Source organism: Podarcis bocagei, assembly GCF_964188305.1.
Source record: "Podarcis bocagei genome assembly, chromosome: 14".
NCBI classification, from domain to species: domain Eukaryota; kingdom Metazoa; phylum Chordata; class Lepidosauria; order Squamata; family Lacertidae; genus Podarcis; species Podarcis bocagei.
The window spans coordinates 14283870-14307398 of record NC_138139.1 but is presented as its reverse complement, the minus strand read 5'-3'; the positions used below and the strand labels follow the sequence as shown (position 1 = coordinate 14307398).

The following is a 23529-nucleotide window of genomic DNA, read 5'->3' as shown; positions in this document are numbered from 1 at the left end:
AGAACAGTTTCAGGTTAAGTACGGACCTCCAGAACAAATTAAGTACTTAACCTGAGGTACCACTGTACTTCTTTTCACTGGCTGATGAGAGTTGTAGTTCAAGGGCACCACTTTGGAGAGGCTGGTCTAGATAATGGCACTGAAGAAAGTCCTACATGTAAAAATGAGAATTTTAAGATGTGAAAATCCAGAACCTCCTTGTTTGTAAGATGTTCTTATTTCACATGCAAGGCTATGTCAGACTAACAGAATTTAAAAGATGAGGCATTAAAAAAATTAGAAAACAATAATACAGCCGTACCTTAGATCCTGAACACTGCAAACCTGGAAGTGAGTGTTCTAGTTTGCGAACCTTCTTTGGAACCCGAATGTCCGACAGGGCTCCCCCAGCTTCCGCAACTCCTGCAGCCAATCAGAAACACGCTTTTGTTTCGAATGTTTTGGAAGTCGAATGGACTTCTGGAACGGATTCTGTTAGACTTTCAAGGTACGACTGTAATGAAGGCTGTGAAAACACTGTGGTTTTTTGAAACCTTGAATGCATGCCACAGCAGATAACTTGATCTTGCAAGAACATCTCGCCTCCTCTTCATGAAATCTCTTTTGTCACTTAAACCTTCGGATATCTGAAGTGGCATTTGATGGGCTATCAAGCCTGTTTCCCACTAAGCAGTTTTTATAAAGGATCTTTTCCTGAGCTTGATGTTATCATGATTACTACAGCTTGAGGAATGTGGAAAACTGCCAGATCAAATTATTTGCCCAACTAAAAGGTAAAAGGCTAAAGGACCCCTGACCTGAACAGTTAATTCCAGTCAAAGACAACTATGGGGTTGCAGCGCTCATCTCACTTTTCAGGCTGAGGGAGCCAACGTTTGTCCACAGGCAGCTTTCCGGGTCATGTGGCCAGCATGACTAAACCGCTTCTGGTGCAACAGGACACCGTAACGGAAACCAGAGTGCACGGAAACACCCTTTACCTTCCTGCCGCAGTATTAACCTATTTATCTACCTGCACTAGTGTGCTTTTGAACTCCCAGGTTGGCAGAAGCTGGGACAGAGCAACGGGAGCTCACCCCTGTCGCAGGGATTCGAACCACCGACCTTCCAATCAGCAAGCCCAAGAGGCTCAGCGGTTTAGACCACAGCGCCACCCGCTTCCCAAGTAGCTTAATTAGCCCAGTACTGTCCACATTGACTTGCAGAGCTCTTGCCAATCAATTGCTATCTAATCATTTTCAGCTGAACTTTTCAGGGATGTACACCAGAATCCAGACTCCCCTTGGAAATTAGCCAAACACTTAATAGTAATGTGAAATGATCCTTGGGGCGTCAATGTTGATGTGTCCTCATCAGCTTTTTCTGCAGCTCCACCTGCTTCTGGCTCGTTGTGGCTGCAGGGATTTCGTGACTTGTGTTTCTCTTTTGTGCAGTGCACTTTCAGATCGAAAAAGAAGAACCAAAGGAAGTAGAGGTAACACCAAAGAAAAAGGCAGAGGTAGGCGATTGATCCTCGTATCTGCCTTATGCATTATAAAATAAAGGTTGCTTTGTTGAGCTGGAAAGGGTTATTTGGTTTGGTGGTTTGGAGAAGGCTGAGCCGTTAAGCAGTTTATATCCCATTAGCTCCCAAATCTTTTTCTTCTAAAATTATTCTGAAGTCACTGAGTAGTATACTTGTATCACTGACATCCAGTAGAACATTGTTGCACAAAATACCACATAACCAGGCATGGCCAAACTTGGCCCTCCAGATGTTTTGGGACTACAACTCCCATCATCCCTAGCTAACAGGACCAGTGGTCAGGGATGATGGGAATTGTAGTCCCAAAACAGCTGGAGGCCCCAGTTTGGCCTGGTAACATTGTTGCAGGATTGATTGCATAGTGCAATAATGTTGCACTATGAGTTTTCATGATAATGGCTTTGGCCCTGGATTCCTCTGTCATGCAATATTAAAACTCACTTATCCACTTGCTCCAGCAGGCAAGGAACTTTGGATACAACCCATTGCCCACAGGCTTTATGCAGCAACCAGAGAAGGGAGCAGAACTTTTTTTTTTTTTTTTTTTATAAAATTTTTATTGGTTTTACAAAATTTTTAAGAAAAACAGACAAACATTAAGAATAACAAACATACACGTATAGTTTCAAACATATTTTCATAAACCTCCTTTCTGGGACTTCCCCATACCCCCCCTCTCTGCATCCCAATGTCCATAGTTCAACTAGCAACTCCCAGTTATTACTTTCCACTCTCTATCCTCTTAGTCCTCTCTTACACTCTGACCTTATGTCCCTGTACCCCTTTGTTTCTGGAAACTACGACATTTTAACATTCATTAAGTTTATAGTAGTCCTTAAGATAGCTTTTAAATTTTTTCCATTCTTCTTCTACCGTCTCTTTTTGTTGGTCACGGATTCTGCCTGTCATCTCGGCGAATGTCATGTAGTCCATCACTTTCATCTGCCATTCTTCCAAAGTGGGTAGATCTTGTGTCTTCCAGTACTTTGCGATAAGTATTCTTGCTGCTGTTGTGGCATACATGAAAAAAGCTCTATCTTTCTTTGTCACCAATTGGCCGACAATGCCCAAGAGGAAGGCCTCTGGTTTTTTAGAAAAGGTACATTTAAGTACCTTTTTCATTTCATTATAGATCATTTCCCAGAAGGCCTTGATCTTCGGGCATGTCCACCAAAGGTGATAAAAGGTACCTTCAGTCTCTTTACACTTCCAACATTTGTTATCGGGCAAGTGATAGATTTTTGCCAGCTTAACTGGGGTCATGTACCACCTGTATACCATTTTCATAATGTTTTCCTTTAAGGCATTACATGCCGTAAATTTTATACCGGTGTTCCATAACCATTCCCAGTCAGCTGACATAATGTTATGTCCAACGTCCTGAGCCCACTTAATCATAGCCGATTTAACTGTTTCATCCTGTGTGTTCCATTTCAACAACAAATTGTACATTCTAGATAAATTCTTAGTATTGGATTCTAACAATTCGGTTTCTAATTTTGATTTTTCCACCTGGAAACCGACTTTCCTGTCCTGTTTAAAAAATTCCATTATTTGTCGATATTGGAACCAGTTTTCCACTTTATGCTTCAATTTCTCCTGACTTTGTAATTTGAACTTATCTCCATCCTGTTCTAAAATTTCCCAATACTTCGGCCATCCGACCTCCATATTGAGTTTTTTCACTGCATTGGCCTCCACTGGTGACACCCATCTAGGGGTTTTGTTTTCCAATAGATCTTTATATCTTATCCAGACATTAAACAATGCTTTTCTAACAATGTGGTTTTTGAAGGCACTGTTAACTTTATCATACCAAAGATATGCATGCCAACCAAAAGCATTATTGAAACCTTCCAGATCTAAGATGTCTGTATTCTCGAGGAGCATCCATTCTTTGAGCCAGCAAAAAGCTGCTGCCTCATAATACAATTTTAGGTCCGGCAGGGCAAAACCCCCTCTTTCTTTAGCATCTGTAAGTATTTTGAATTTAATTCGGGGCTTTTTGCCCTGCCAGACAAATTTTGAGATATCTTTGTGCCACCTCTTAAAACATTCCGTCTTATCGATAATCTGCAAGGTCTGAAACAAAAATAGCATTCTAGGCAATACATTCATTTTAATTACAGCAATTCGGCCTAACATTGACAGTTTCAAATTTGACCATATTTCTAAATCTTTTTTAATTTCTGACCAACATTTTTCATAATTGTCCTTATACAAATTCTGGTTCTTGGATGTTAGATAAACTCCTAGATATTTAACCTTCTTGACCACAGTCAAACCTGTTTCCTCTTGAAATTTCTCCTTTTCCATATCTGTTAAGTTTTTCCCTAAAACTTTGGTTTTTAGCTTGTTCAACTTAAATCCAGCTACCTGGCCAAACTGTTGTATTATTTCTAATACTTTTTTCGTACTGGTGTTTGGCTCTTGCAAAGTCAATACTAAGTCATCTGCGAACGCTCTTAACTTGTAATGTTTAGCTCCGACCTGCACACCCTTAACCTGCTGGTCATTTCTTATCATATTCAGCAACACCTCCAGAACTGAAATAAAGAGTAATGGGGAAATCGGGCACCCCTGTCGTGTTCCTTTTTCTATCTTAAGCTCCTCAGTCACAACATTATTTACAATCAGTTTGGCTTTTTGTTCAGAATATATTGCAGCCATACCGTTCTCAAAACCCCGGCCTACCCCCATCCTATGGAGATTCTTTTTCATAAAACTCCAAGAGATATTGTCAAAGGCTTTCTCCGCGTCCACAAAGATCAATACTGCTTTAGTGTTTATATTCACCTCTAGCTTTTCCAGAATGTCTATAACGTTCCTTACATTGTCTGCCAGGTGTCTTTTAGGGAGAAAGCCTGCTTGGTCCTTATGAATCATCTCCATCAAAACTCTTTTGAGTCTTTTTGCCAAAATGTCTGCAAAAATTTTGTAATCCACATTGAGCAATGATATTGGGCGGTAGTTCTTGAGTTGGGTCTTTTCAGTCTCTGACTTTGGTATGAGTGAAATATATGCCTCTTTCCACGATTCAGGTGCCCTTTTCCCTTCAAGGATCTCATTGCAAACTTCTCTTAATGGTTGAATCAACCATTCCTTCAGCGATTTGTAGTATCTAGAAGACAATCCATCTGGTCCCGGAGATTTGCCCAGTTGCATATTCTGAATGGCAGCCTCTATCTCTTGTTCTGAGATTCTCTGGTTCAGGTCCATCTTACTTTGCTGAGAGATGTTTTGTAATCCATATCTTCCAAGGAATTTGTCTATATCTTCTTCATTTTGCGGGCCTTGAGTGTAGAGTTTTTTAAAATAACTTAAAAAGCAATTTCTAATTTCATTGGGTTTGGATATATTCTTTCCATCCACCTCTAGGCTTGTAACTGTATTTAGTTTCTGCCTTTTCTTCAATTGCCATGCCAAAAGTTTACCACATTTATTTGCTGATTCAAAAGTTTTTTGCTTCATTTGCTTTATCTTCCATTCAATCTCTTGATTCATCAATTCCATATATTGAGTTTGATATAACTTGATCTCTCTTAAAATGTCCTGAGACTTTGGTTTTGTTCTTAATTTCCTCTCTCCTTCCTTTATCTTTTCCAAGATCTTCTCTTTTTTCTCATTTTGTTTTTTCCTCTTTATTGAATTTTGTTGAATCAGAAATCCTCTCATAACCGCTTTACTTGCATCCCAGATCACTCTTTTCTCCACGTCGGTCCTCAGATTTATTTCAAAATAGTCTTTTAGGGTCTTTTGGGCCTTCGTGAGAATCTCCTTATCTCGAAAGAGGGTGTCATTCATTCTCCATCTAAATTGACCAGTTATTGTGAGTTTCATCTCCATCTTCACGGCGTTATGGTCGGAGCAAGTTTTTGAGCAGATTTCCACTTTCTTAATCTTTGGAGCCAGTCCACTAGTAACCCAGATTTGGTCAATTCTGGTCCAGGTCATCATTGCTTGGGAGAAAAAGGTTCCCTCTCTCTCCAGAGGGTTCCTTGTTCTCCAAATGTCTATCAAGTCCATATTTTCTGTCATTTCAAAAAAAGTCTTAGGGAGTCTCCCTTCTTTAGTAACTGTTAGTCTTTGTGCCTTATCCATATTAGTGGAGACCACGCCATTCATGTCTCCCATGATTATCATATTGTAATCCAAATAGTCCGTCAAAGTTTCATGAAGTCTCTTAAAGAAGTCAGATTTGCCTTCATTTGGTGCATAAACTCCAACAACTAAGAATTTTTCTCCTTGTACTTGTATCTCCACAGCCAGATATCTCCCTTGTTCATCTTTGAATATCATTTTTGGAGCCCATTTCTCCTTCACATATATTACAACTCCTCTCTTCTTAACTTTGTCTGATGAGATAAATTCTTGTCCTAGCCTTTTATTTGAAAGTAATCTCCTGTGGGCTCTGGTTATATGAGTTTCTTGTAAGCATATCAAGTCCAATTGTTCTTTATTCAATATATGAAATACTTGTCTTCTCTTCAAAGGCCCATTGAGCCCATTACAATTCCAACTAAGGAATTGCAGAGCCATCTTGTTATTTTCTTAAGGCTCCTCCAACAGCTCCAAGTTGTTGCTCTTCTTCTGATGGTGGTGGTTTTTGTCCAAACGAGAGATTCAGGATGTCCAGTGCTCTCCTCTGTTCTGCAAGTACGTCCACAGTCCCCTTCTGTAAATCCTCCTGGTGTCTTGCCAAAAATTTGTCTTTATCTTGAATTGTCTTTATTTTCACTTTCTTTGCCTTGTAGTCAAATGACAGTCCTTGTGGAAACTCCCACCTAAAGCGAATAGTGTTCTTCTTTAACAAGAGAACCAAATCCTTGTAAAAGTTTCTTAAATCCAAAATGTATTTTGGGATGTCTTTGAAGATCTGTACAGCTGAATTTCCAATTTGCAGGGCCTTTTCAAAGTGTAATCCTAATATTTTATCTCTTTCCTCCTTGGATCTAAGTGTAATCAAACAGTCTCTCGGTGTCTTTCTATCTTGCTTTTTACCCAATCTGAAGGCAGTCGTAATTTTAAATTCGTCTTCCTCAAGGTCCCAGCAATCCACAAACTCCCGTGTCAAGTATTCCACAAGGTTGTCTCTTTCGTTCTCCGGAATCAGTCTTAATTTTAAATTTCTCTCTTTCCTCTGTAACTCCCACAAGGCCAAAGTTGCATCATGCTCATAGACCTTCTTGGCAAGCGGCTCTAGCTTCTCCTGTGTCTCTCCGGCAGTGGCTTTGGCCTCCTCGGCAATTTGGCGCGTGGTGGCGTTCTCCTCTACCAATCTATTTATAGATTCTGTATTCTGGTTTAATCTTGCTGATATTTCTGTTAATTTTTGTGTATTCTCTGAAGTCTGTTTTGTCAAAGACTCCAGGGTTTGGTTTATCTTAAGCAGGGCCTCTGTCACAGCTTCCATAGGGACGGCTGCTCCTTTGTCTTGACCTGTTGTTCCTGCTGATCCGGCTGTTGCGCCTGAGATTGAGCCTCTTTTCTTTGCCTGTTGCAGCTGCAACTGTTGTTGTTGCTGTTGTTGCTTGGTCTTAGCTCTTGTGGTGACTATCTCTTCTTGTGGGCCACTCATGTCAAGGTCAATTCCCACGGGATTTGTTCTCCCTTGGAAAATTCCACTTTCTTAAGCCGTGCCGGACTTTACTTTATCCTCTAGAGGGAGCAAATCAAAATGGCCATAGAGCAAAATTTCCAAGCACCAAAACAAAGGAGACAGTCCAAAAAGTAAGAAAAAGGGAGATTAACACAGTCAAAGTCAATGTTACTAAATACTTATAACTTCAAATTGCCACAGTTGCCCAATTTATACTGTTTCTTCTTATAATATGCAATAGTCAGGCAGTGTGGAAACTTTGTATCAAAGTATCACTTCACAGGGAAGAGTCAGTTCAGTGTACTAAGAAGGCAGACCGTTTCGTAGTTTCAAACAGATGAGACAGTAGAGGTTTTTTTCCTCCGAATAAGTCATGCAGTTAATGGTCAGATTCGCCTCCCCTCTGCCCTGCTTGCTAGAGGGGAGATCAAAGGTTTAAATGTCCAGTTTAGCTGATCAAAGGACGGATTTAATCGGATGCAGGTTTAGAGCTCCGTTGCTTTCGCTTTCATGCAGTCGGGGGGAGGCAGACTTCCTTTGTTTAAATCTCCCCCGTTTTTAGCCCAATTCTTAAAATTGAAAGAATCCCAGTTATTTTTCAGTTCTTACTCACGGGGAATCAGTCCGAATTTCTTTTCAGGAAGGAATCGGCGCTCTCCGCTTATGGCGACGCGGCTTCACTTCGCAGGCTGGGTAGCGACTCTCAGCACCGCGCTCACTCCCGATGTCGATCCGTAGCCTTTAAAAAGGCTCTTTCACGGTACCGGGGGGCGCGAAGGTGCCCACCGAGTCTCCTTGTTCTCAGGCTTCAGCGCCTGGGATTTTAGGGGTCCCCCGCTTGCCGTAGCGGGTAAGACCCGAACTTGCGAAGCAGTCCTTCTCCGGAGCTCGGAGCTAGGACCGCCATTAAGCGCTGGCACCGACCGGAAGTCGGGAGCAGAACTTTTTACCTGAAAATTTATTAGAGGTTATTAGGAAAAATGTGCTGGGTGTCCATTATTTTCCCCATTTTATTACCATGTACTGTCTTTCATTTACAGTGCACTGTGATCTATGTTAAGGTGCATTGTAAGATTCTTTTTCCCTTTGTTACAGTCACATTATATTGGAGATGGCCCAGACTTCCAACGTTCACTGTTCAACCTTGGTGGTCAAAGTCCTCTGGTCGTATATTACCTTAAGATGCATGGAATATCTAACACCTTAGCAAACATGCGAGCTTACAGGATTAATCACATTGAAATCTGCAAAGTACCATATCCTTTTTAAAAATAAAAATGTAACTTCAGCTGTATTTATAAAATTGGGATGAATTCGGTTTTTTAAAGGATATTAGGTGGGTGCAGTGCTGAGAATTGAAGAATTTTAAGTCTGCACTTCTGAAGATTTGGTTTTCCTTTTCACCAAGGCGAACTAAGAGTTTGGGATCAGTTGCTGCAACTTCTTTTTCCCATTTGCACCAGATGATATCTGAACTGGGCTGCTAAATCATATCTCGGGATCCAAGTGTCTCATCTATAATCTACTGATTTAGAACTGTGTTCCAGAGAACCCTGGGATTCTGATCAGGAAGTTTCTCAATTAGTAATGGCAGACTAGTTACTCGAAAAGCATGTTGCTCACCACAAATGATCAGCAATGTGCGGGGGGCGGGGGGCGGGGCTGCAGTGCACAAGGAGTTCTATGGCTGATCTTGGTGTTCCTGAGCAGATGGATCAGTCTGGAATGAGATTCCTGAAGGCAAAAAGTTTTTAAAAAACTGAGCACTGCACCCACCAAACCCTCTGGCAGCATTCAAGTCCTGAGTTTGCCCACTGGCTTATGGTGGAATACATTCCAGTTGTCCAAAATGATGTGTTCCTCTATACGACATCTGGATTAGACACCGGGATCTTAAGAATGTGCTATTTAGGAACCTGAACTTCAACATGAATTGTAATACTTGAAAATTCCCTGCTATAACCTAGCCAACCTTTAAGAGAGTTTACACACTGGGTTTTGGCTATAATACTAGTACCGGGTCGAAGGCTGTATCCCTTTCATTTCATATGTGTCAGGGGTTCAGGAGCAGAGGCGAGGGCAAGGGAGGAAACAGAGAGCGAGGGGGAGGAGTCCGAAGGAAAGATGAGCGATGACGACGACCTGAGATCTCCGAGTCTTTCCAGTGAATCGGAAGATTCACAGAAAGGAGCGCCAGTGGCCAGAGCGAGGGGGGAGATCAAGGGGAAACCCCAGGAAAAAGGGACAAGAGGGGGTTCAGAGAGCAGCAGTTGGAAATCGGGGCCAACGTCCCCAACAGAGCGCAGTGGGGAGGAAGGGCGCCAGGTATCGGGATCCGGCGGCTCGCCGCAGGGGGGAGGGCATGAGTCAGGAGTGGCCACACCCCCATCGGGGAGCGAAGGAACGGTCAAGCGGAAAGTGGGAGGTTGGGCGCGCGCGCCAAGTTCAAATGCACAGGAAGGCGGCAGAGTAAGCAGCCTGGAAAGGGAGCCAGGTCCTAAAGCCCGCCGCAAGGAGACAGAAGGGTCCGGGGGGTCAGCGTCAGAAGAGTCCAGGAAGGAAGAGACCACGGGGGGCAGAGGGACCCAGAGAAGGAGGGGAAGGCGGAAAAGGTGGAGTAAGGCGAGGTTATTAAGTTGGTGTACAGGAGGCGGGGATTCAGACGGAGCTTCGCCGGTCTAGCTGATAAGACGTAGGGCTGCCTGCGGCAGTTTGAAATTGGAAACTATAACTCAATAAAGACTTTTATAAAGTGAACGCTGGCTAGCGTGATCCTCTGTGAGCTAGGATCTGGAAGCAGCCCTGACAATATGATTTTAAGGTGCAGTGCCTAGTCATTGTGCCAGCTTCCTTCGGTTAAACTAGGAAGGGTTTTTGGAGATGAGGGTCCTTTTTATTAATTTTTGTTCAGTCTTACACACATAACCATTTCCAACAAGTCTGGATTTGGGTAGAGGTAACCATTCCCAATAAAGATCAATACCTGAATTCCCTCAAGCATTTTTTTTAATGATAATTCTTATTGCTCTGCTCTCCCGTGTACCAAAATGTTTCCACAGGAGCAACCTTTCCCCTCAGAGGAAACGTTACAGGATTCAGGACTTTTTAGTTTAGAGAAAAGGCAAGTGAGAGGCAACATGGTAGAAGTGTGTAAAATAGGCATAGTTTGGAGAAAATGGATGAGAAATGGTTTTCTCCATCTCTTATAATGCTAGAAGTCAGGGGCATCATACATTAACAGACTGATATGCTTTATTATGAATTTTGTAGAATGACTGATTCAAAGACTGATCTGTGATCAGAATGCTACTTCGTTATAGTAATTGTAGGTTGAACACCACCCATCTCATTTCAGAATCTGCTTAGACTTTTCAACTTGTTTTTATTATTGCTTGTTAGCCGCCCTGAGCCCGGCCTTGGCTGGGGAGGGCGGGGTATAAATAAAAATTATTATTATTATTATTATTATTATTATTATTATTATTATTATTATTAGAATGCAAGACTTTTTTGTGAGTGTATGTTTTCAGATATCCTCTCCCAGCTTGCATTGTTGGCGCCAACTTTTCAGTTTTGCTTTCATCTTTGTTAGTCGCAGTAGCTTCCATTTTCCTGTGAGTTTTCAGCCAGCCTTCAGAATTTCATGCTGGACACTCATCAGAGCTCAGAGCTGGGCAAAAAGCCCTTTATAGGTCTGGAGGGAAAGAAGGGGGTCGGTTACAGGTTTGCCCCTGAGAGACAGAGAAGAAAGTTTCCATCTTTTCTTTATCTGCTCCTGTGAGTGTTACTGCTTTCTGGAGATTTAGGTACTAGTCCTTCTGCCTTCTACATCTAAAACTATTGTTACTGGCTTCCAAACACTTTCCAGTGTGTCTGTATCATTCCTGGATTTTCAGAACTGGACAGCTGAGGTCGCATATTTCACTATGCTTCAAATCTTCAAGTTACATGTATTTGATCTGCCAGTAACCATTATCCTATGTCAGCATCTTCATCAGAATCCAACTTCTAATTGCTACTGGCTTTTAAAAACAAATCCAGCTGAAAAGATATAAATCAACTCTTTTGGAAAGTTTTTGTTGGAGTATCTAAAGGAAAGGCTTTGTAAACATAATCTTCTGTTCTGATTCTGACACTGTTGGTTTTCTTACAAGGAATTACCTGAGAAGAAAAACTCTCTGAGTTCAGGACTTTTCAAAAATGAGTTTAATCGTAGTGTGACTTTTCTTGGTTTTAACATAAGCCTACCACGATCAGATTCCTCTCGAATAATAATACATAGCTGTATCAAATCTGTTTTGTGGCTCTTCTCTGCAGCCCTAGATTTATCTTAAGGAAATTTGGTAAATCCTTTCTTGGGGCCCTTATTTATTTTACATACTATTTCCTGGTGTATTTATTTCCCTTGGCTGCTACATCAGCATTGGGAACTGTGTGTGTTTGCATTTGTGATATTTCTTAGATTCAGGTAGCTAGCCGTGTTGGTCTGACGCAGTCAAAATATATAAAATAAAAATTAAGAAATTGTCCAGTAGCACCTTAAGGTAAAGGTAAAGGGACCCCTGACCATTAGGTCCAGTTGTGGCTGACTCTGGGGTTGCGGCGCTCATCTCGCTTTATTGGCCGAGGGAGCCGGCGTACAGCTTCCGGGACATGTAGCCAGCATGACTAAGCCGCTTCTGGTGAACCAGAGCAGCGCACAGAAACGCCGTTTACCTTCCCACTGGAGCGGTACTTATTTATCTACTTGCACTTTGACGTGCTTTCGAACTGCTAGATTGGCAGGAGCAGGGACCGAGCAACAGGAGCTCACCCCGTCATGGGGATTCGAACCGCTGACCTTTCGATCGGCAAGCCCTAGGCTCAGTGGTTTAACCCACAGTGCCACCCGTGTCCCCCAGTAGCACCTTAAGAGACCAACTAAGTTTGTTCTGGGTATAAGCTTTCGTGTGCATGCACACTTCTTCAGATATTTCTAGTTATTGTGTAGGCCTTCATATGTCCAGTTCTTCCTTCTAATAGTTGACTCAGGTGGTAGGTGACAACAGGACTGTAACCAAAATGAGGCCAATGAAAAACAGGATGGAGGCATTAGCGTGCTTTGGAGGCATCTAAAACTTGCAGAGGTATTTTAAAATAAATAAATTTAAGGGCAGGGTGTTGCACACCCCAATAAACATTCCAGTGAAGACTGCCTGTTTAGTAATTTTTCAAAAGAAAAATAGGAAATGGGGGAAGGGGGTAGAATGGTCAGCTGGAAGGGGCATGGCTGGCTGGCTGGCTGAAACACTGAATAGGGGCATACCTGCTAGTAGATGATGGTTTATTGCAACATGGTGTGAGAGATCTGACTTGTGTTACAGAGCTTCCCTTTAAAACTAAGGTTCCACATGCCTCCAGGCTTTAAATTCAGATTCCCAACTGATTTCACAGAGACCAATGACTTAGGAAATAACCCAGTTCCCAATCATCTCTCTCACTCTTTCACCCTGGCGCATTGCTCCGCATACAAGAGCAGTGTTAGAAACTGAGATATGAAAGCTAGGAGCTAAATGGCACCTTAAGCCTAGGTTATAGGTGCAACAATGGAATGTCTAGGCACGCTTTTTTATATACCGTATTTTTCGCTCTATAAGATGCACCAGACCACAAGACACATCTAGTTTTTGGAGGAGGAAAACAAGAAGAAGAAAAATCTGAATCTCAGAAGCCAGAACAGCAAGAGGGATTGCTGCGCAGTGAAAGCAGCAATCCCTCTTGCTGTTCTGGCTTCTGGGATAGCTGTGCAGCCTGCATTCACTCCATAAGATGTGCACACATTTCCCCTTACTTTTTAGGAGGGAAAAAGTGAGTCTTGTAGAGCAAAAAATATGGTATATATAACAAGAACACAAAGCTGAAAATGAAGGAATTGCAGCTAAAATATTATGTTCATTTTTCATGTGGTCTAGTCCTTCCCTTGCCCACCCTTATTCTTAAGAGGGTCTCTTCTCCAATTTTCAGAGTAGCTGGAAATGGGGAGGCAGAAAAAGGACCTCATTTCCTTCCACTCTGAAATCTTAGGCACAGTGCTGCGCCCAGAGCTCAGAAATTGCTGGCGCTAATGGAACTCTCTGTCGCAAAATGTGCCTAGAACAATGGAAGTTTTGAACACTGCACACACACACCCTTCTCCCCCACTGGCTGCCTTCACGCAGGTAGAGCGGACCTGTAGCTATTGGGATTTTTGTCCCAGGTGAACCCTCCAGAGGGATGCCATTGAGGCTCCCAGCCACAGTATGTGTGTAGGCAAGTGCATTCATAGGGGTGCCAAATGGGTCTTTGACCCGGGTGAAATAAAACCTAGTTTCGCTCCTGGTAGAGCAGACTGTGCATGCCCAAATAATAGTGAGAAAGTACAGTGGTACCTCGGGTTACATACGCTTCAGGTTACATACGCTTCAAGTTACAGATTCCACTAACCCAGAAATATTACCTCGGGTTAAGAACTTTGCTTCAGGATGAGAACAGAAATCGTGCTGTGGCAGCGCAACAGCAGCGGGAGGCCCCATTAGCTAAAGTGGTGCTTCAGGTTAAGAACAGTTTCAGCTTAAGAACGGACCTCCGGAATGAATTAAGTTCTTAACCCGAGGTACCACTGTACAGTGGTATCTTGGTACTCAAACAGCTTGGCTCCCAGATGCCGCTAACCCGGAAGTAAGTGTTCTGGTTTGTGAACGTTTTTCGGAAGCTGAACATCTGATGTGGCTTCCACAGCTTCCAATTGAATGCAGGAAGCTCCTGCAGCCAATTGGAAGCCGCCCCTTGGTTTTTGAACCGTTTTGGGAGTCGAACGGACTCCTGGAAAGGATTAGGTTCGAGAACCAAGGTACTTCTGTACTGTGGATTCAGCCCAGAGGAAAAGGTGAGCAGCAGTGGTGGGGAGGAGAAGGAGGAAGAGGTGGGTCTTTCTGAGAGCATCTTGCCCAATGGCCACCCAAAACCATGAAAGAAGCAACTGCAGACCTGTCTTCAGTTGTCCAGAGAGAGCTAAGGAGACTTAATGGAGAATGGCTCAGATCAGAAAGACCTGTGGTGTGAGAGGAGAGGAAAGAGTATGATATGGGACACAGAGGAAAGGAGGTTAACTGAATGGGTTGAAAAGAAAATTATTAAATTGTAAGAAAAATGTTTTTTCTATGGTTTACATACTGGCGCATCTCTCTTGGGTTAATAAAAAACGTAAAAGTGGTCCTTGGCGTGGTTTGCGTTATGCACCACTGGTATAAAGAAACGATAATATTTAGGTAGATTGAAGCAATTTTATGCAGACGCTTGTAGTTTCCCCCCCGAGGCTTTGCTTAAAAATGCATCATAATGCTTTGTATATTATTCTTCGGGAAGACAAACAGACCGATCTCGCAGATGTCTTCCTGCACAGGACCTGCGACATGATTGGGAGTTTTGAAAGAGCACTGTCGGAACATGCGCAGGTGCCTGCCCTGCTGCCTTGGACATCGCTGCTTCGGCCACCCCCAGCCATGTTAATGGGAACTGCTGCCCCGCAGTCATTGCCTCAAGCATTTCATTGGGACTTTCCTAGGAGAATCTGCAGAATGGGGCATATTTCCTTTTCTTAAAAGGAAAACGTAAATCTGTAATGAAATATTACATTGCCACTCTTTTTTAAAATAACCTTTAGTAGAAATTCTGCCCACGCATGTGCAAATTTTCTCTCTCTAGTTTCCTCGAGAGAAGGAATATTAAGCTCCTATTCATCCCAACGTATTCATGCTACCAGCTCTGATTTATACCTGCGTATATGGTATAAACTGCCTCGGTCCAGTATACCTGAAGGAGCGTCTCCATCTCCATCATTCTGCCCGGACATTGAGGTCCGAGGGCCTTCTGGTGGTTCCCTCACTGCGAGAAGCCAAGTTACAGGGAACCAGGCTGAGGGCCTTCTTGGTAGTGGCACCCGCCCTGTGGAATGCCCTCCCACCAGATGTCAAAGACAAAAAATAACTACCAAACTTTTAGAAGACATCTGAAGGCAGCCCTGTTTAGGGAAGCTTTTAATGTTTAATAGGTTATTGTATTTTGGTGTTTTGTTGGAAGCCGCCGAGAGTGGCTGGGGAAACCCAGCCAGATGGGCGGGGTATAAATAATAAATGATGATGATGATGATGATGATAAACCAGCTCTTTATGTTCCTGTGGAATCCAATAAAAGCAGGCCTCTTCCACATTTTCTGGTTTTATACCATCATATGGGACACGGGTGGCGTTGTGGGTTAAACCACAGAGCCTAGGAGTTGCCGATCAGAAGGTCAGCGGTTCGAATCCTCACGATGGGGTGAGCTCCCGTTGCTCGGTCCCTGCTCCTGCCAACCTTGCAGTTCGAAAGCATGTCAAAGTGCAAGTAGATAAATAGGTATCACTCCGGCGGGAAGGTAAGCGGCGTTTCCGTGCGCTGCTCTGGTTTGCCAGAAGCGGCTTAGTCATGCTGGCCACATGACCCGGAAGCTGTACACCGGCTCCCTCGGCCAATAAAGCGAGATGAGCGCCGCAACCCCAGAGTCATCTGCGACTGGACCTAATGGTCAGGGGTCCCTTTACCTTTACGGGATTATTAAGACAAAGCAGGGGTGGCTAGTCTATTAGGCCAAAGGTGCCCTGCCGAAGCAACCTCATCCAGCTTCCACCTGCCTGCCTTCTTACTTGCAACCAGCCCTGGAATTAGTACTGTCAGCTTCCTCCTCCTTAGTTTCTGTGCTGCCCTTGTAGAATTCTGCAGCGGAGAGCATGGCAACAAACCAGTCCCAGCGGGTGCCAGTCATCACTGGGAGGAAATACTTGCTCAGCTCACTGAACCCCCACAAAATGATACTATTGTGCCATTTAAAGAAATAAATGCAACATGTTGATTTACAACTTGCGTTGGGCTTCATAAAACACCAGAAGTATTTCTCTCTAGAGTGACAGTGGAAAATGTCAACACCACCTTCTGTCACAGAATGGCTTTTGGAAAGAAAGAAAAAGGAAACTAACATTCCATTTCAGAGCCAAACAAAATAAACAGGATTATAAATTTATTGAAAAACGAGCTCTATTCATGAATTATTGGAACAGCAAAATATAATATAGAACCATATGTCTTCTTCTCCCAGCTTTAAGATACCACTCTCAATATTCTTAGCATTCTCAATATATGTAGCATTTTCAATATTCAATATTTCAGTATTCAGTATTCTTAGTATCTCCAACCTTATAGAAAATCTGGTACTTTTATGCTTTACTTCTATCCTTATTTTAACTATTGTATATAAGACCAGGCTGTCACAATTGCCTGATGGTTTCTTTTCTTTGACTGTCTGCTTAACTCGTGCTTAATTCACATATGTATGTTTGCTTGTTGTAGATTTTGTAGCTTGGCCTTATAAATAAATGTTACAAAGAAAGACAAGCCTGAAAAATAAACATCATTTCCCTTGACTGCAATAACAGCACACCAGCTTCTCCGACATACAGAGATGCTATTGCAGAAAGTAAAAAAATTGCAGAAAAACGGCACAACGATTTTCTTAAGTATTGCATTCATTAAGCAACTGTCTTTACTTTGGAAAAAGCTCTGTGTACAATTGGAGGGTACTTTGGGGACCTCACGTGAGGATGGCATGAATTAGATTTCTTGCCAAGCAGCAAAAAGGCAAAGGCGTATTGCGCTGCCTTAGTCACTCCCACTATGTGCTCTATGAATTATCTGCCGCTAATGTTCCAATGTTTTAATGCTAAACTACAGAGTCAGGAGAAGCAATGAACTTGCACAATAAGCTTGCAGACACCCAGGTACTTTGGTCACTCTTGGCAGTGCAAGTTGTTCATTTTCATATAACGAATAGCAGATGTCTATAGCTGCAATCCTCAATGCTGATCACCCTCCAGAAAACGCTTGTTCAATGGCACTCTTTCAGGGCTACTCAGCAGCAAATGATTTGAGGAATGCTGGGTTTCCAAGCAAACTTACTGGAAAAGCAGAGATAACCTGCTGCATTTCATGTACAACTCCATATTTGCTTTTTATTTGTTTTAAACAGTGGGGTGCGTGAAAGTGTGTGTGTGTTCTTATGGATAACATTGCAAGTGTGTCATGCATATGGCTTTGCTTTTCAGTTTTGAACATAAGTGTGCTGATGAACTAACACATTTACAACGCCAGAGACAAAAAGTTAACAGAACATACAAGAGGTTTGCTTTTAACTATATATTTTTATGTAGCAAAAGGTTAAGGCTCTCATCTTTAGGAATGTAAGCAACATAATGGCCAGGGCCAAATGATTTGGCTCTGATTAGTGGATCTCTAACCTGGAGGTAGGTTCCATTGAATTAAATGGGAGTGGCATCTGAGTTAGACATGTATAAAAGGTAAAGGTACCCCTGCCCATATGGGCCAGTTGTGTCCGACTCTAGGGTTCTGCCCCCATCTCACTTAAGAGGCCGGGGGCCAGCGCTGTCCGAAGACACTTCCGGGTCACGTGGCCAGCGTGACAAAGCTGCTCTGGCAAGCCAGCACAGCACACGGAAACGCCGTTTGCCTTCCCGCTAGTAAGTGGTCCCTATTTATCTACTTGCACCCGGGGGTGCTTTCGAACTGCTAGGTTGGCAGGCACTGGGACCGAGCAGCAGGAGCGCACCCCGCCGCAGGGATTCGAACCGCCGACCTGACGATCGGCAAGTCCTAGGCGCTGAGGTTTTACCCCTAACCTGCCGCCGCTGCCAGCTTCTTCTTGCTGCTGCCTGGGCTGGGCTGGTGTGGCTCTCTCCCGCGCTCAGCGCTGCGCTGGGCGGCCGCTGCACTGTTCCTCCCCCAGATAGTCCCTCGCTCTCTCTCCGCACCGCACGCCTGGCACCCACCCCCTCCACAGTGGGCGGCGACCCAGCGGCTCGGATCGGATTTGCACAGCCATCACTGCAGTGAGAGAGAGTGAGTGAGCCAGGTAGGGGCAGAGAGCTGCGAGTGCGAGCGCGCCCCCCAGATGTTGCGCCCGGTGCGGCCGGCCCCCTCTGTACCCCCCACGCTACGCCACTGTTATAGCGGGAAGGTAAATGGTGTTTCTGTGTGCTGCGCTGGTGCTGGCTTGCCAGAGCAGCTTTGTCACGCTGGCCACGTGACCCGGAAGTGTCTCCGGACAGCGCTGGCCCCCGGCCTCTTAAGTGAGATGGGCGCACAACCCTAGAGTCGGACATGACTGGCCCGTACGGGCAGGGGTACCTTTACCTTTACTTACTTAGAGGAGCACCTCCAACAATACCTTCCAGCCCAAGTTCTAAGGTCTTCAGGGGAGACCCTGGTGGTGGTGTCAGTGGGCAAGGCCTGGGGGCATGGCATGTGGCAGTCTTTCTCTGTAGTGCCCCCCTCACTAATGGAATCCCCTCCTATCTGAGAGTCGGTTGTCCCTCATACAGTTAACAATTAGGCATCAGCTTAAAACTGCCAGGCCTTTGTTAGCTAGCTGCACACACATTAAGAGGAATAATCTCTTGTCCATTAGGTTGCATCCAACTAAGTTCTACTCACAGTAAACTCATTTAAATGAATATATTTGTTAGTTATTTTCATTATTTTCCATTGCTATTTCCATTATTTTCCATGGGTCTACTCTCAGTAGGGCTAATATTGTATGCAACCCAGTGTCTTTGAGGATTGGTAATGGATGGTTGACAACTGTAATTGTTGTGTGAGATTTTATTTTGTTTTAATATTGTTAGCTATCCTGGACTTCAGCAGGAAGAAGGCTGGGGTATAAGAACAATAAGTAAGCAAAGAAACGTCCCTTACAAGGTGCAAATGTTTGCTAATGGAGCTATGAACTCTGCACCAGCTTCCATAGCCTATTCAATTTCTAAAATGTTCCAAAATAATAATAAAAATAACAACAATGTGGGCCAAAAGTTGAGTGTAGGAGAAATGGAATTTAACACATGAGCTGGCAAAGGTGAATCCTAAATTCCAGATGGTGGCAGACTCGTTTTTATTGGTATGTTGAAAACAGTTGAAGTGTTAGATTATTCACTTCTCCTGATTTATAAGATTCAAGAAGTGTTATGTTCTAGTCATAAAGACAGGCATATATATGGGACATAGTTCACCCTGTAGCACATGAACTTTGAAGAAAGCAGCACATTGTGTTTGCTTGCCCTATATGCTAGAAATTCAGACAGATGAAATGGAATGTCACTTTGACCAGACTAAAGTAGGAGGGACGTTGTGGTTTTCTACAAAAGTGCAGCCAGTGACAAGAGGGGCCCCTGGAACACAGAGCTAAATTCCACTGAATCATACTATGTCCTCTATTCTTTTCTTAGGATGTTGACAACCATCACTAAGAAGCGTACTGAATCAAGGCTGCAAACAGAGAGCTTTATAAGCCAAAGGGTATGTCACTTTTGAGATCACCATTTTCAGTTTTTAAGTAAATCTTGTGGCCTGGATAAAGAGTGGAAAACCTACTTAAGTTGGCCAGAAGATTGTGCTTTTCCTACCATTCAATACCAGTCATACACTCAAGTCTCCCTGTTCTTCATCTGGGCAGGCAAAAGGTGAAAGCACCATCTCCAAAGCCCACTCAGCATCTTTGGCCCACTTCTGGATTCAGGTCCATCCTCTAGCAACTCCACTGAATTTCTGAAGGACATGAGAGTTCTTCCTTCCCACCAACTTTAAAATGATCAGTAGTGTCTGAAGTAATCTATTCAGGTTTTAAGTGTCCAGAGATGCAACAACCTCAATTTAGTATTTCCTGTAGCGTGAAGTCCATCTGCAGCATTTGTTTGGTTTTCTGGGTTCCTCCAGTCAGCTTCTAGTTGTCCCAGTCACAGGGCTGGTAGCTATTGGTAGCCTACAAGTACCACAATGGACTGATCCCCACCCCAAAATGATCAGGCTCAGCTCTCTTCTCCTGCTGCTTTTGCACACCGAAACTCTGACTCATTAAGGCTGTAGAAGGTGGGCACTAGCCCCTTCTGTGGGTTTCTCTGGGCATTTAACTGCAAGGCCAGAAGAATTTCACTTGTGTCCAGGGGTGGGTGCCTGTTGCAGGAAATATTTTTTGAGGGCACCCCTTAAGATGGAAAGGCAAAGTTAGAAATGGCAGGAGAATTTCACTAACTGCCTGGCTCTCGTTCCACTTTCTCTACCCTGAGTGTGTGGGAGAAGGAAGCATGATGGAGCCAGAGGTCCATTGCATTGAGCCAGATCCCAAACCACCACCCCCATTTCACATGCTAGGTTATTTTCTCCACTTAATTCAACAGTTCATTCTGGTGTTTTGTTTGAACAGGAAACCCCAAAGCCATGCCATTCTACATCCACATCCACATCCGCATCTACATCCACATCCACTGTGAGTTCAGCAGCTGAAGACCTCCCTTAGTAAGATACGTGTAACAAAAGCTACCCGATTCATTCCGTGTATAAAGCTTAGTGACATACTTGATATTAAATACGCCACTATCTTCAAGTCAATAAAGACAGACAGAGCAGCATTTTAAAAATTTCCATCTGATTCATTTCTTTCTCTTACATTAGTAGGTTTTGGCAAATAAAGTTTTGTAAAGTCCAGACAAAAATCAGTGTTTTGGATTATCTCTTTTAGAAGCATAATTTCTGTGGGAAAAATACATCACAACAATTAATAGAACTCTTAATTTTATTACAATTATTTTTCAAAATGCATTCTAATAATGGACGTTGCTCATTATAATAACAAACAAATGATTTGTTTACTGTAGCGTAGGAAGTCCTGCCAACTTCACAACTTTAGGACTCCAGAAAAATTGTCGCTCCACCACCAGGGTTGGTAGCAAATAGGCTGTTTCCTCCCAGCGCTAACCTCTGGTTATTGTTTTTATAGTAAGCCTCTTTCACATGTGCTAGGAAACTCTCCAGCTTCTCCACAGGAACCATTGACACAGTGCAGCCACCCCATCCTGCTCCCGTCAGGCGCGACCCAATGGCTCCAAATTGCCTAGAAGAACAAAAAGCAAGTAAACAGATTTTCGAAGCCGTAAGTCAAACGGAGAGTGTGTGTCGCATGCAACATGCCCACTTGAACACAGTGCGCTTAAGTGCCTTGGAATTCATCTCGTTTTTAGAAGCTTAGAGTAGGAAGAGGCAACTGTGAACAGGGTGGTGGGGTGCTTAATTCAGTCCTGAAGGGCTTCCCATCTGGTCCCCACCACAACCTAATCGCTTGTTATGCCTGCTTCAGCCAGGCAAGCCAATGCACAGGCAGGGGGCTCTTTAACCTCTCCAGCATGAATATTAAGAGAGGTCACGAATGAACCACATTTGCTCATTCTTCTATGCCTATGTTTTGGAGAACAGATGACTTATATTGCACCGGAAGGGCTCTGGTTGCTGAGGAAAGGTGTATCAAAGACAGTAAGCGCAGCCAACAGGCCTTTATTAAATTAAACCTATTACCCCCGTTAAAGCTTTGTTGCCGACCAGATGCTTAAAAGTTCCTGTCTGCATCAAAGGCAAAGTTATTCGCAATCCTTTGTAGTGTTTTAGAGCATTTATAGAAGCAAGCACTGAGGGGGAGGCAGAAGAAATATGTCATTTTGTTTACCAGCATTCATCAGCAAAGATCCTTTAGTTTATGCCCAGTTAGTAGTCATAATATAAATTTCCAAATCTGGTAAAGTCCTGATGCTGAACAGTTCTGCTCATCAGGATGAGGCACCTCACGCTTTTCAAGATTCAGCTGCTCCTTCCATTTATAGCAACAGGCAGGAAAAGGGAATGTTGTGTCAGTCAGAGAACATCCAAACACTTTAATCACTCAGCATTAGGGGTTGTTGTTAAAAATGCATACTATGTATTTGCTATCTAAAACAATGCTGAAATTGGCCCAGTCAAGGTTTCTGCTTGCCTTTGTGAAGCATGGTAAATTGGTATTCCAAAAGGGGAATGGCGCTTGTTCGAATAATAGTTGCATTATTATATAAAGAACCCCAGAACTTGGGGAGGTGTGTTATTGCAGTTTGCAGCTGGTGGTTAGCAAGGTAATTTGGAGCAAAGGCTTGGTGTTGTTAACCCATTCCCATCTTCATTCTTGACCAGGAAAAATGATGATGGGACTTCAGAGTTGGGTTAAAGTGAAACTCATGCATTAGTCCCAGGCTGAACCAGGCCACAAAGGTGGCTGGCCAACCAGAGTAAGAGTTCACAGGAGAATTCCCCTTCTCAGTTCCAGAGACTGAGCTGTTTTGTCTCCTCCATCTAGCAATTTGAAGTAATTTGAAGTAATTCCTCTTGACTTAGAGCAGTGCTGTTGAGCTCAGAAGAAAAATTTCTTTTAAGGTGGTATTTCCAAGAAGTCTTCCTTTATTAATAACTCCTCCAACTTTTTTCCAAGTAATGGGCAAAATGACAGAAGGTTTCAACAATCTAACATGAAACTCAAAATCAATCTGTGGGTTTTTAAAAAATGTAGCGCTGACCAATTAGTGGCTAAGCATTTTGGCACTCCAAACCCTCACCATTATGAACCTTTCTAAAAAAAAATATGGCAGGAACTCTTTAGGAAAACCCAAATATGCTGGCAAACCCAAAAACATCTGTATATGCAGATTTTGCTTCACAGTTCAAAACCTTGTAAGAGATGCAAATCTGATAGACACAAGCAAAGCTGTGGCACATGGTTTTAGAAAGGATTTTTAAACCTATGCATAGCAGCTGGCTATGATTGTGTATAAAAGCCATTTAATGTATGCAGTTGCTACCCATTACCATAACCATATCAAGCAAATGTTTTTGTTAGTCAGCTTTTTAAATCATTGACAGGCAATAAAAGGCCAGGGAGGGAATATCAGTCATCAGTGGAACAATCCAGGATGAAATACAATAATTACTTAAATAAAATATCTTCTGAATGAGATAAGAGCCAAATGAACGTGTTCTTAGTTGCATGCAATTCATTTCCTGTCATAAATCTCCTAGACCAGTTTAATTATTGCTGCCAAAATTGATAGCACTCTTATTTCAGTGAAATCTTAATAACCACACAGTTCATATTGGCACTTACTCGTCTCCATCAGTTTCTGTGTTGCTTAATGTGTATCTTATAAAGCAGGGGATTTATATGGTTGTGGCCATTCTTCATTTTTATTCAGCTTCCAGGTTTGTCACAGAGCAAGAATCCCATTTCAATTCAAACATCACACCAAACTATTATTCACACTTACCATACCACAGTTTGAGCTACCAAATGTACATGGAAACATTGATTTCGACCATCTTCTGGCTCTCATTTTTTATCTGCTCAGCAAACCTATTGCTATAGTTCCTCAGCTTCCACAAGCAGCTTTAACAGCTGCAATCCAGACATAACATAAACCATAGGTGACACAAGCCATGATTT

General features: G+C 43.1%; 2 protein-coding genes and 1 long non-coding RNA gene across 5 annotated transcripts in view; 2 read left to right on the top strand and 1 right to left on the bottom strand.

Annotated features, from left to right (window-relative positions):
* FAM227B (family with sequence similarity 227 member B) overlaps window positions 1–20656 on the top strand; it is a 117649-nt gene extending 96993 nt beyond the window's left edge. For both annotated transcript variants that reach the window (XM_081170044.1, XM_081170045.1), the window contains exons 12-17: window positions 1434–1498; window positions 8220–8381; window positions 16614–16690; window positions 17276–17350; window positions 19469–19538; window positions 20443–20656. In XM_081170044.1, coding sequence (XP_081026170.1) covers window positions 1434–1498; window positions 8220–8381; window positions 16614–16690; window positions 17276–17350; window positions 19469–19538; window positions 20443–20535 — 542 coding nt within the window. In that variant the 3' untranslated portion in view covers window positions 20536–20656. The remainder of the gene's footprint in view (window positions 1–1433; window positions 1499–8219; window positions 8382–16613; window positions 16691–17275; window positions 17351–19468; window positions 19539–20442) is intronic.
* LOC308573310 lies at window positions 8406–12189 on the top strand. Its single transcript, XR_014002022.1, has 2 exons — window positions 8406–9183; window positions 9946–12189. It is a non-coding gene; the product is annotated as an uncharacterized lncRNA (long non-coding RNA).
* Window positions 20657–20921: 265 nt separating the features above from the next.
* Window positions 20922–23529, bottom strand: part of GALK2 (galactokinase 2) — a gene marked incomplete at its 3' end in the record, with an annotated part of 67645 nt that continues 65037 nt past the window's right edge. The window contains exon 10 of one of the 2 annotated variants that reach the window (XM_081170056.1): window positions 20922–21129. In XM_081170056.1, the coding sequence (XP_081026182.1) occupies window positions 20922–21129 (208 nt within the window). The remainder of the gene's footprint in view (window positions 21130–23529) is intronic. The other variant, XR_014002006.1, reaches the window with a different exon arrangement.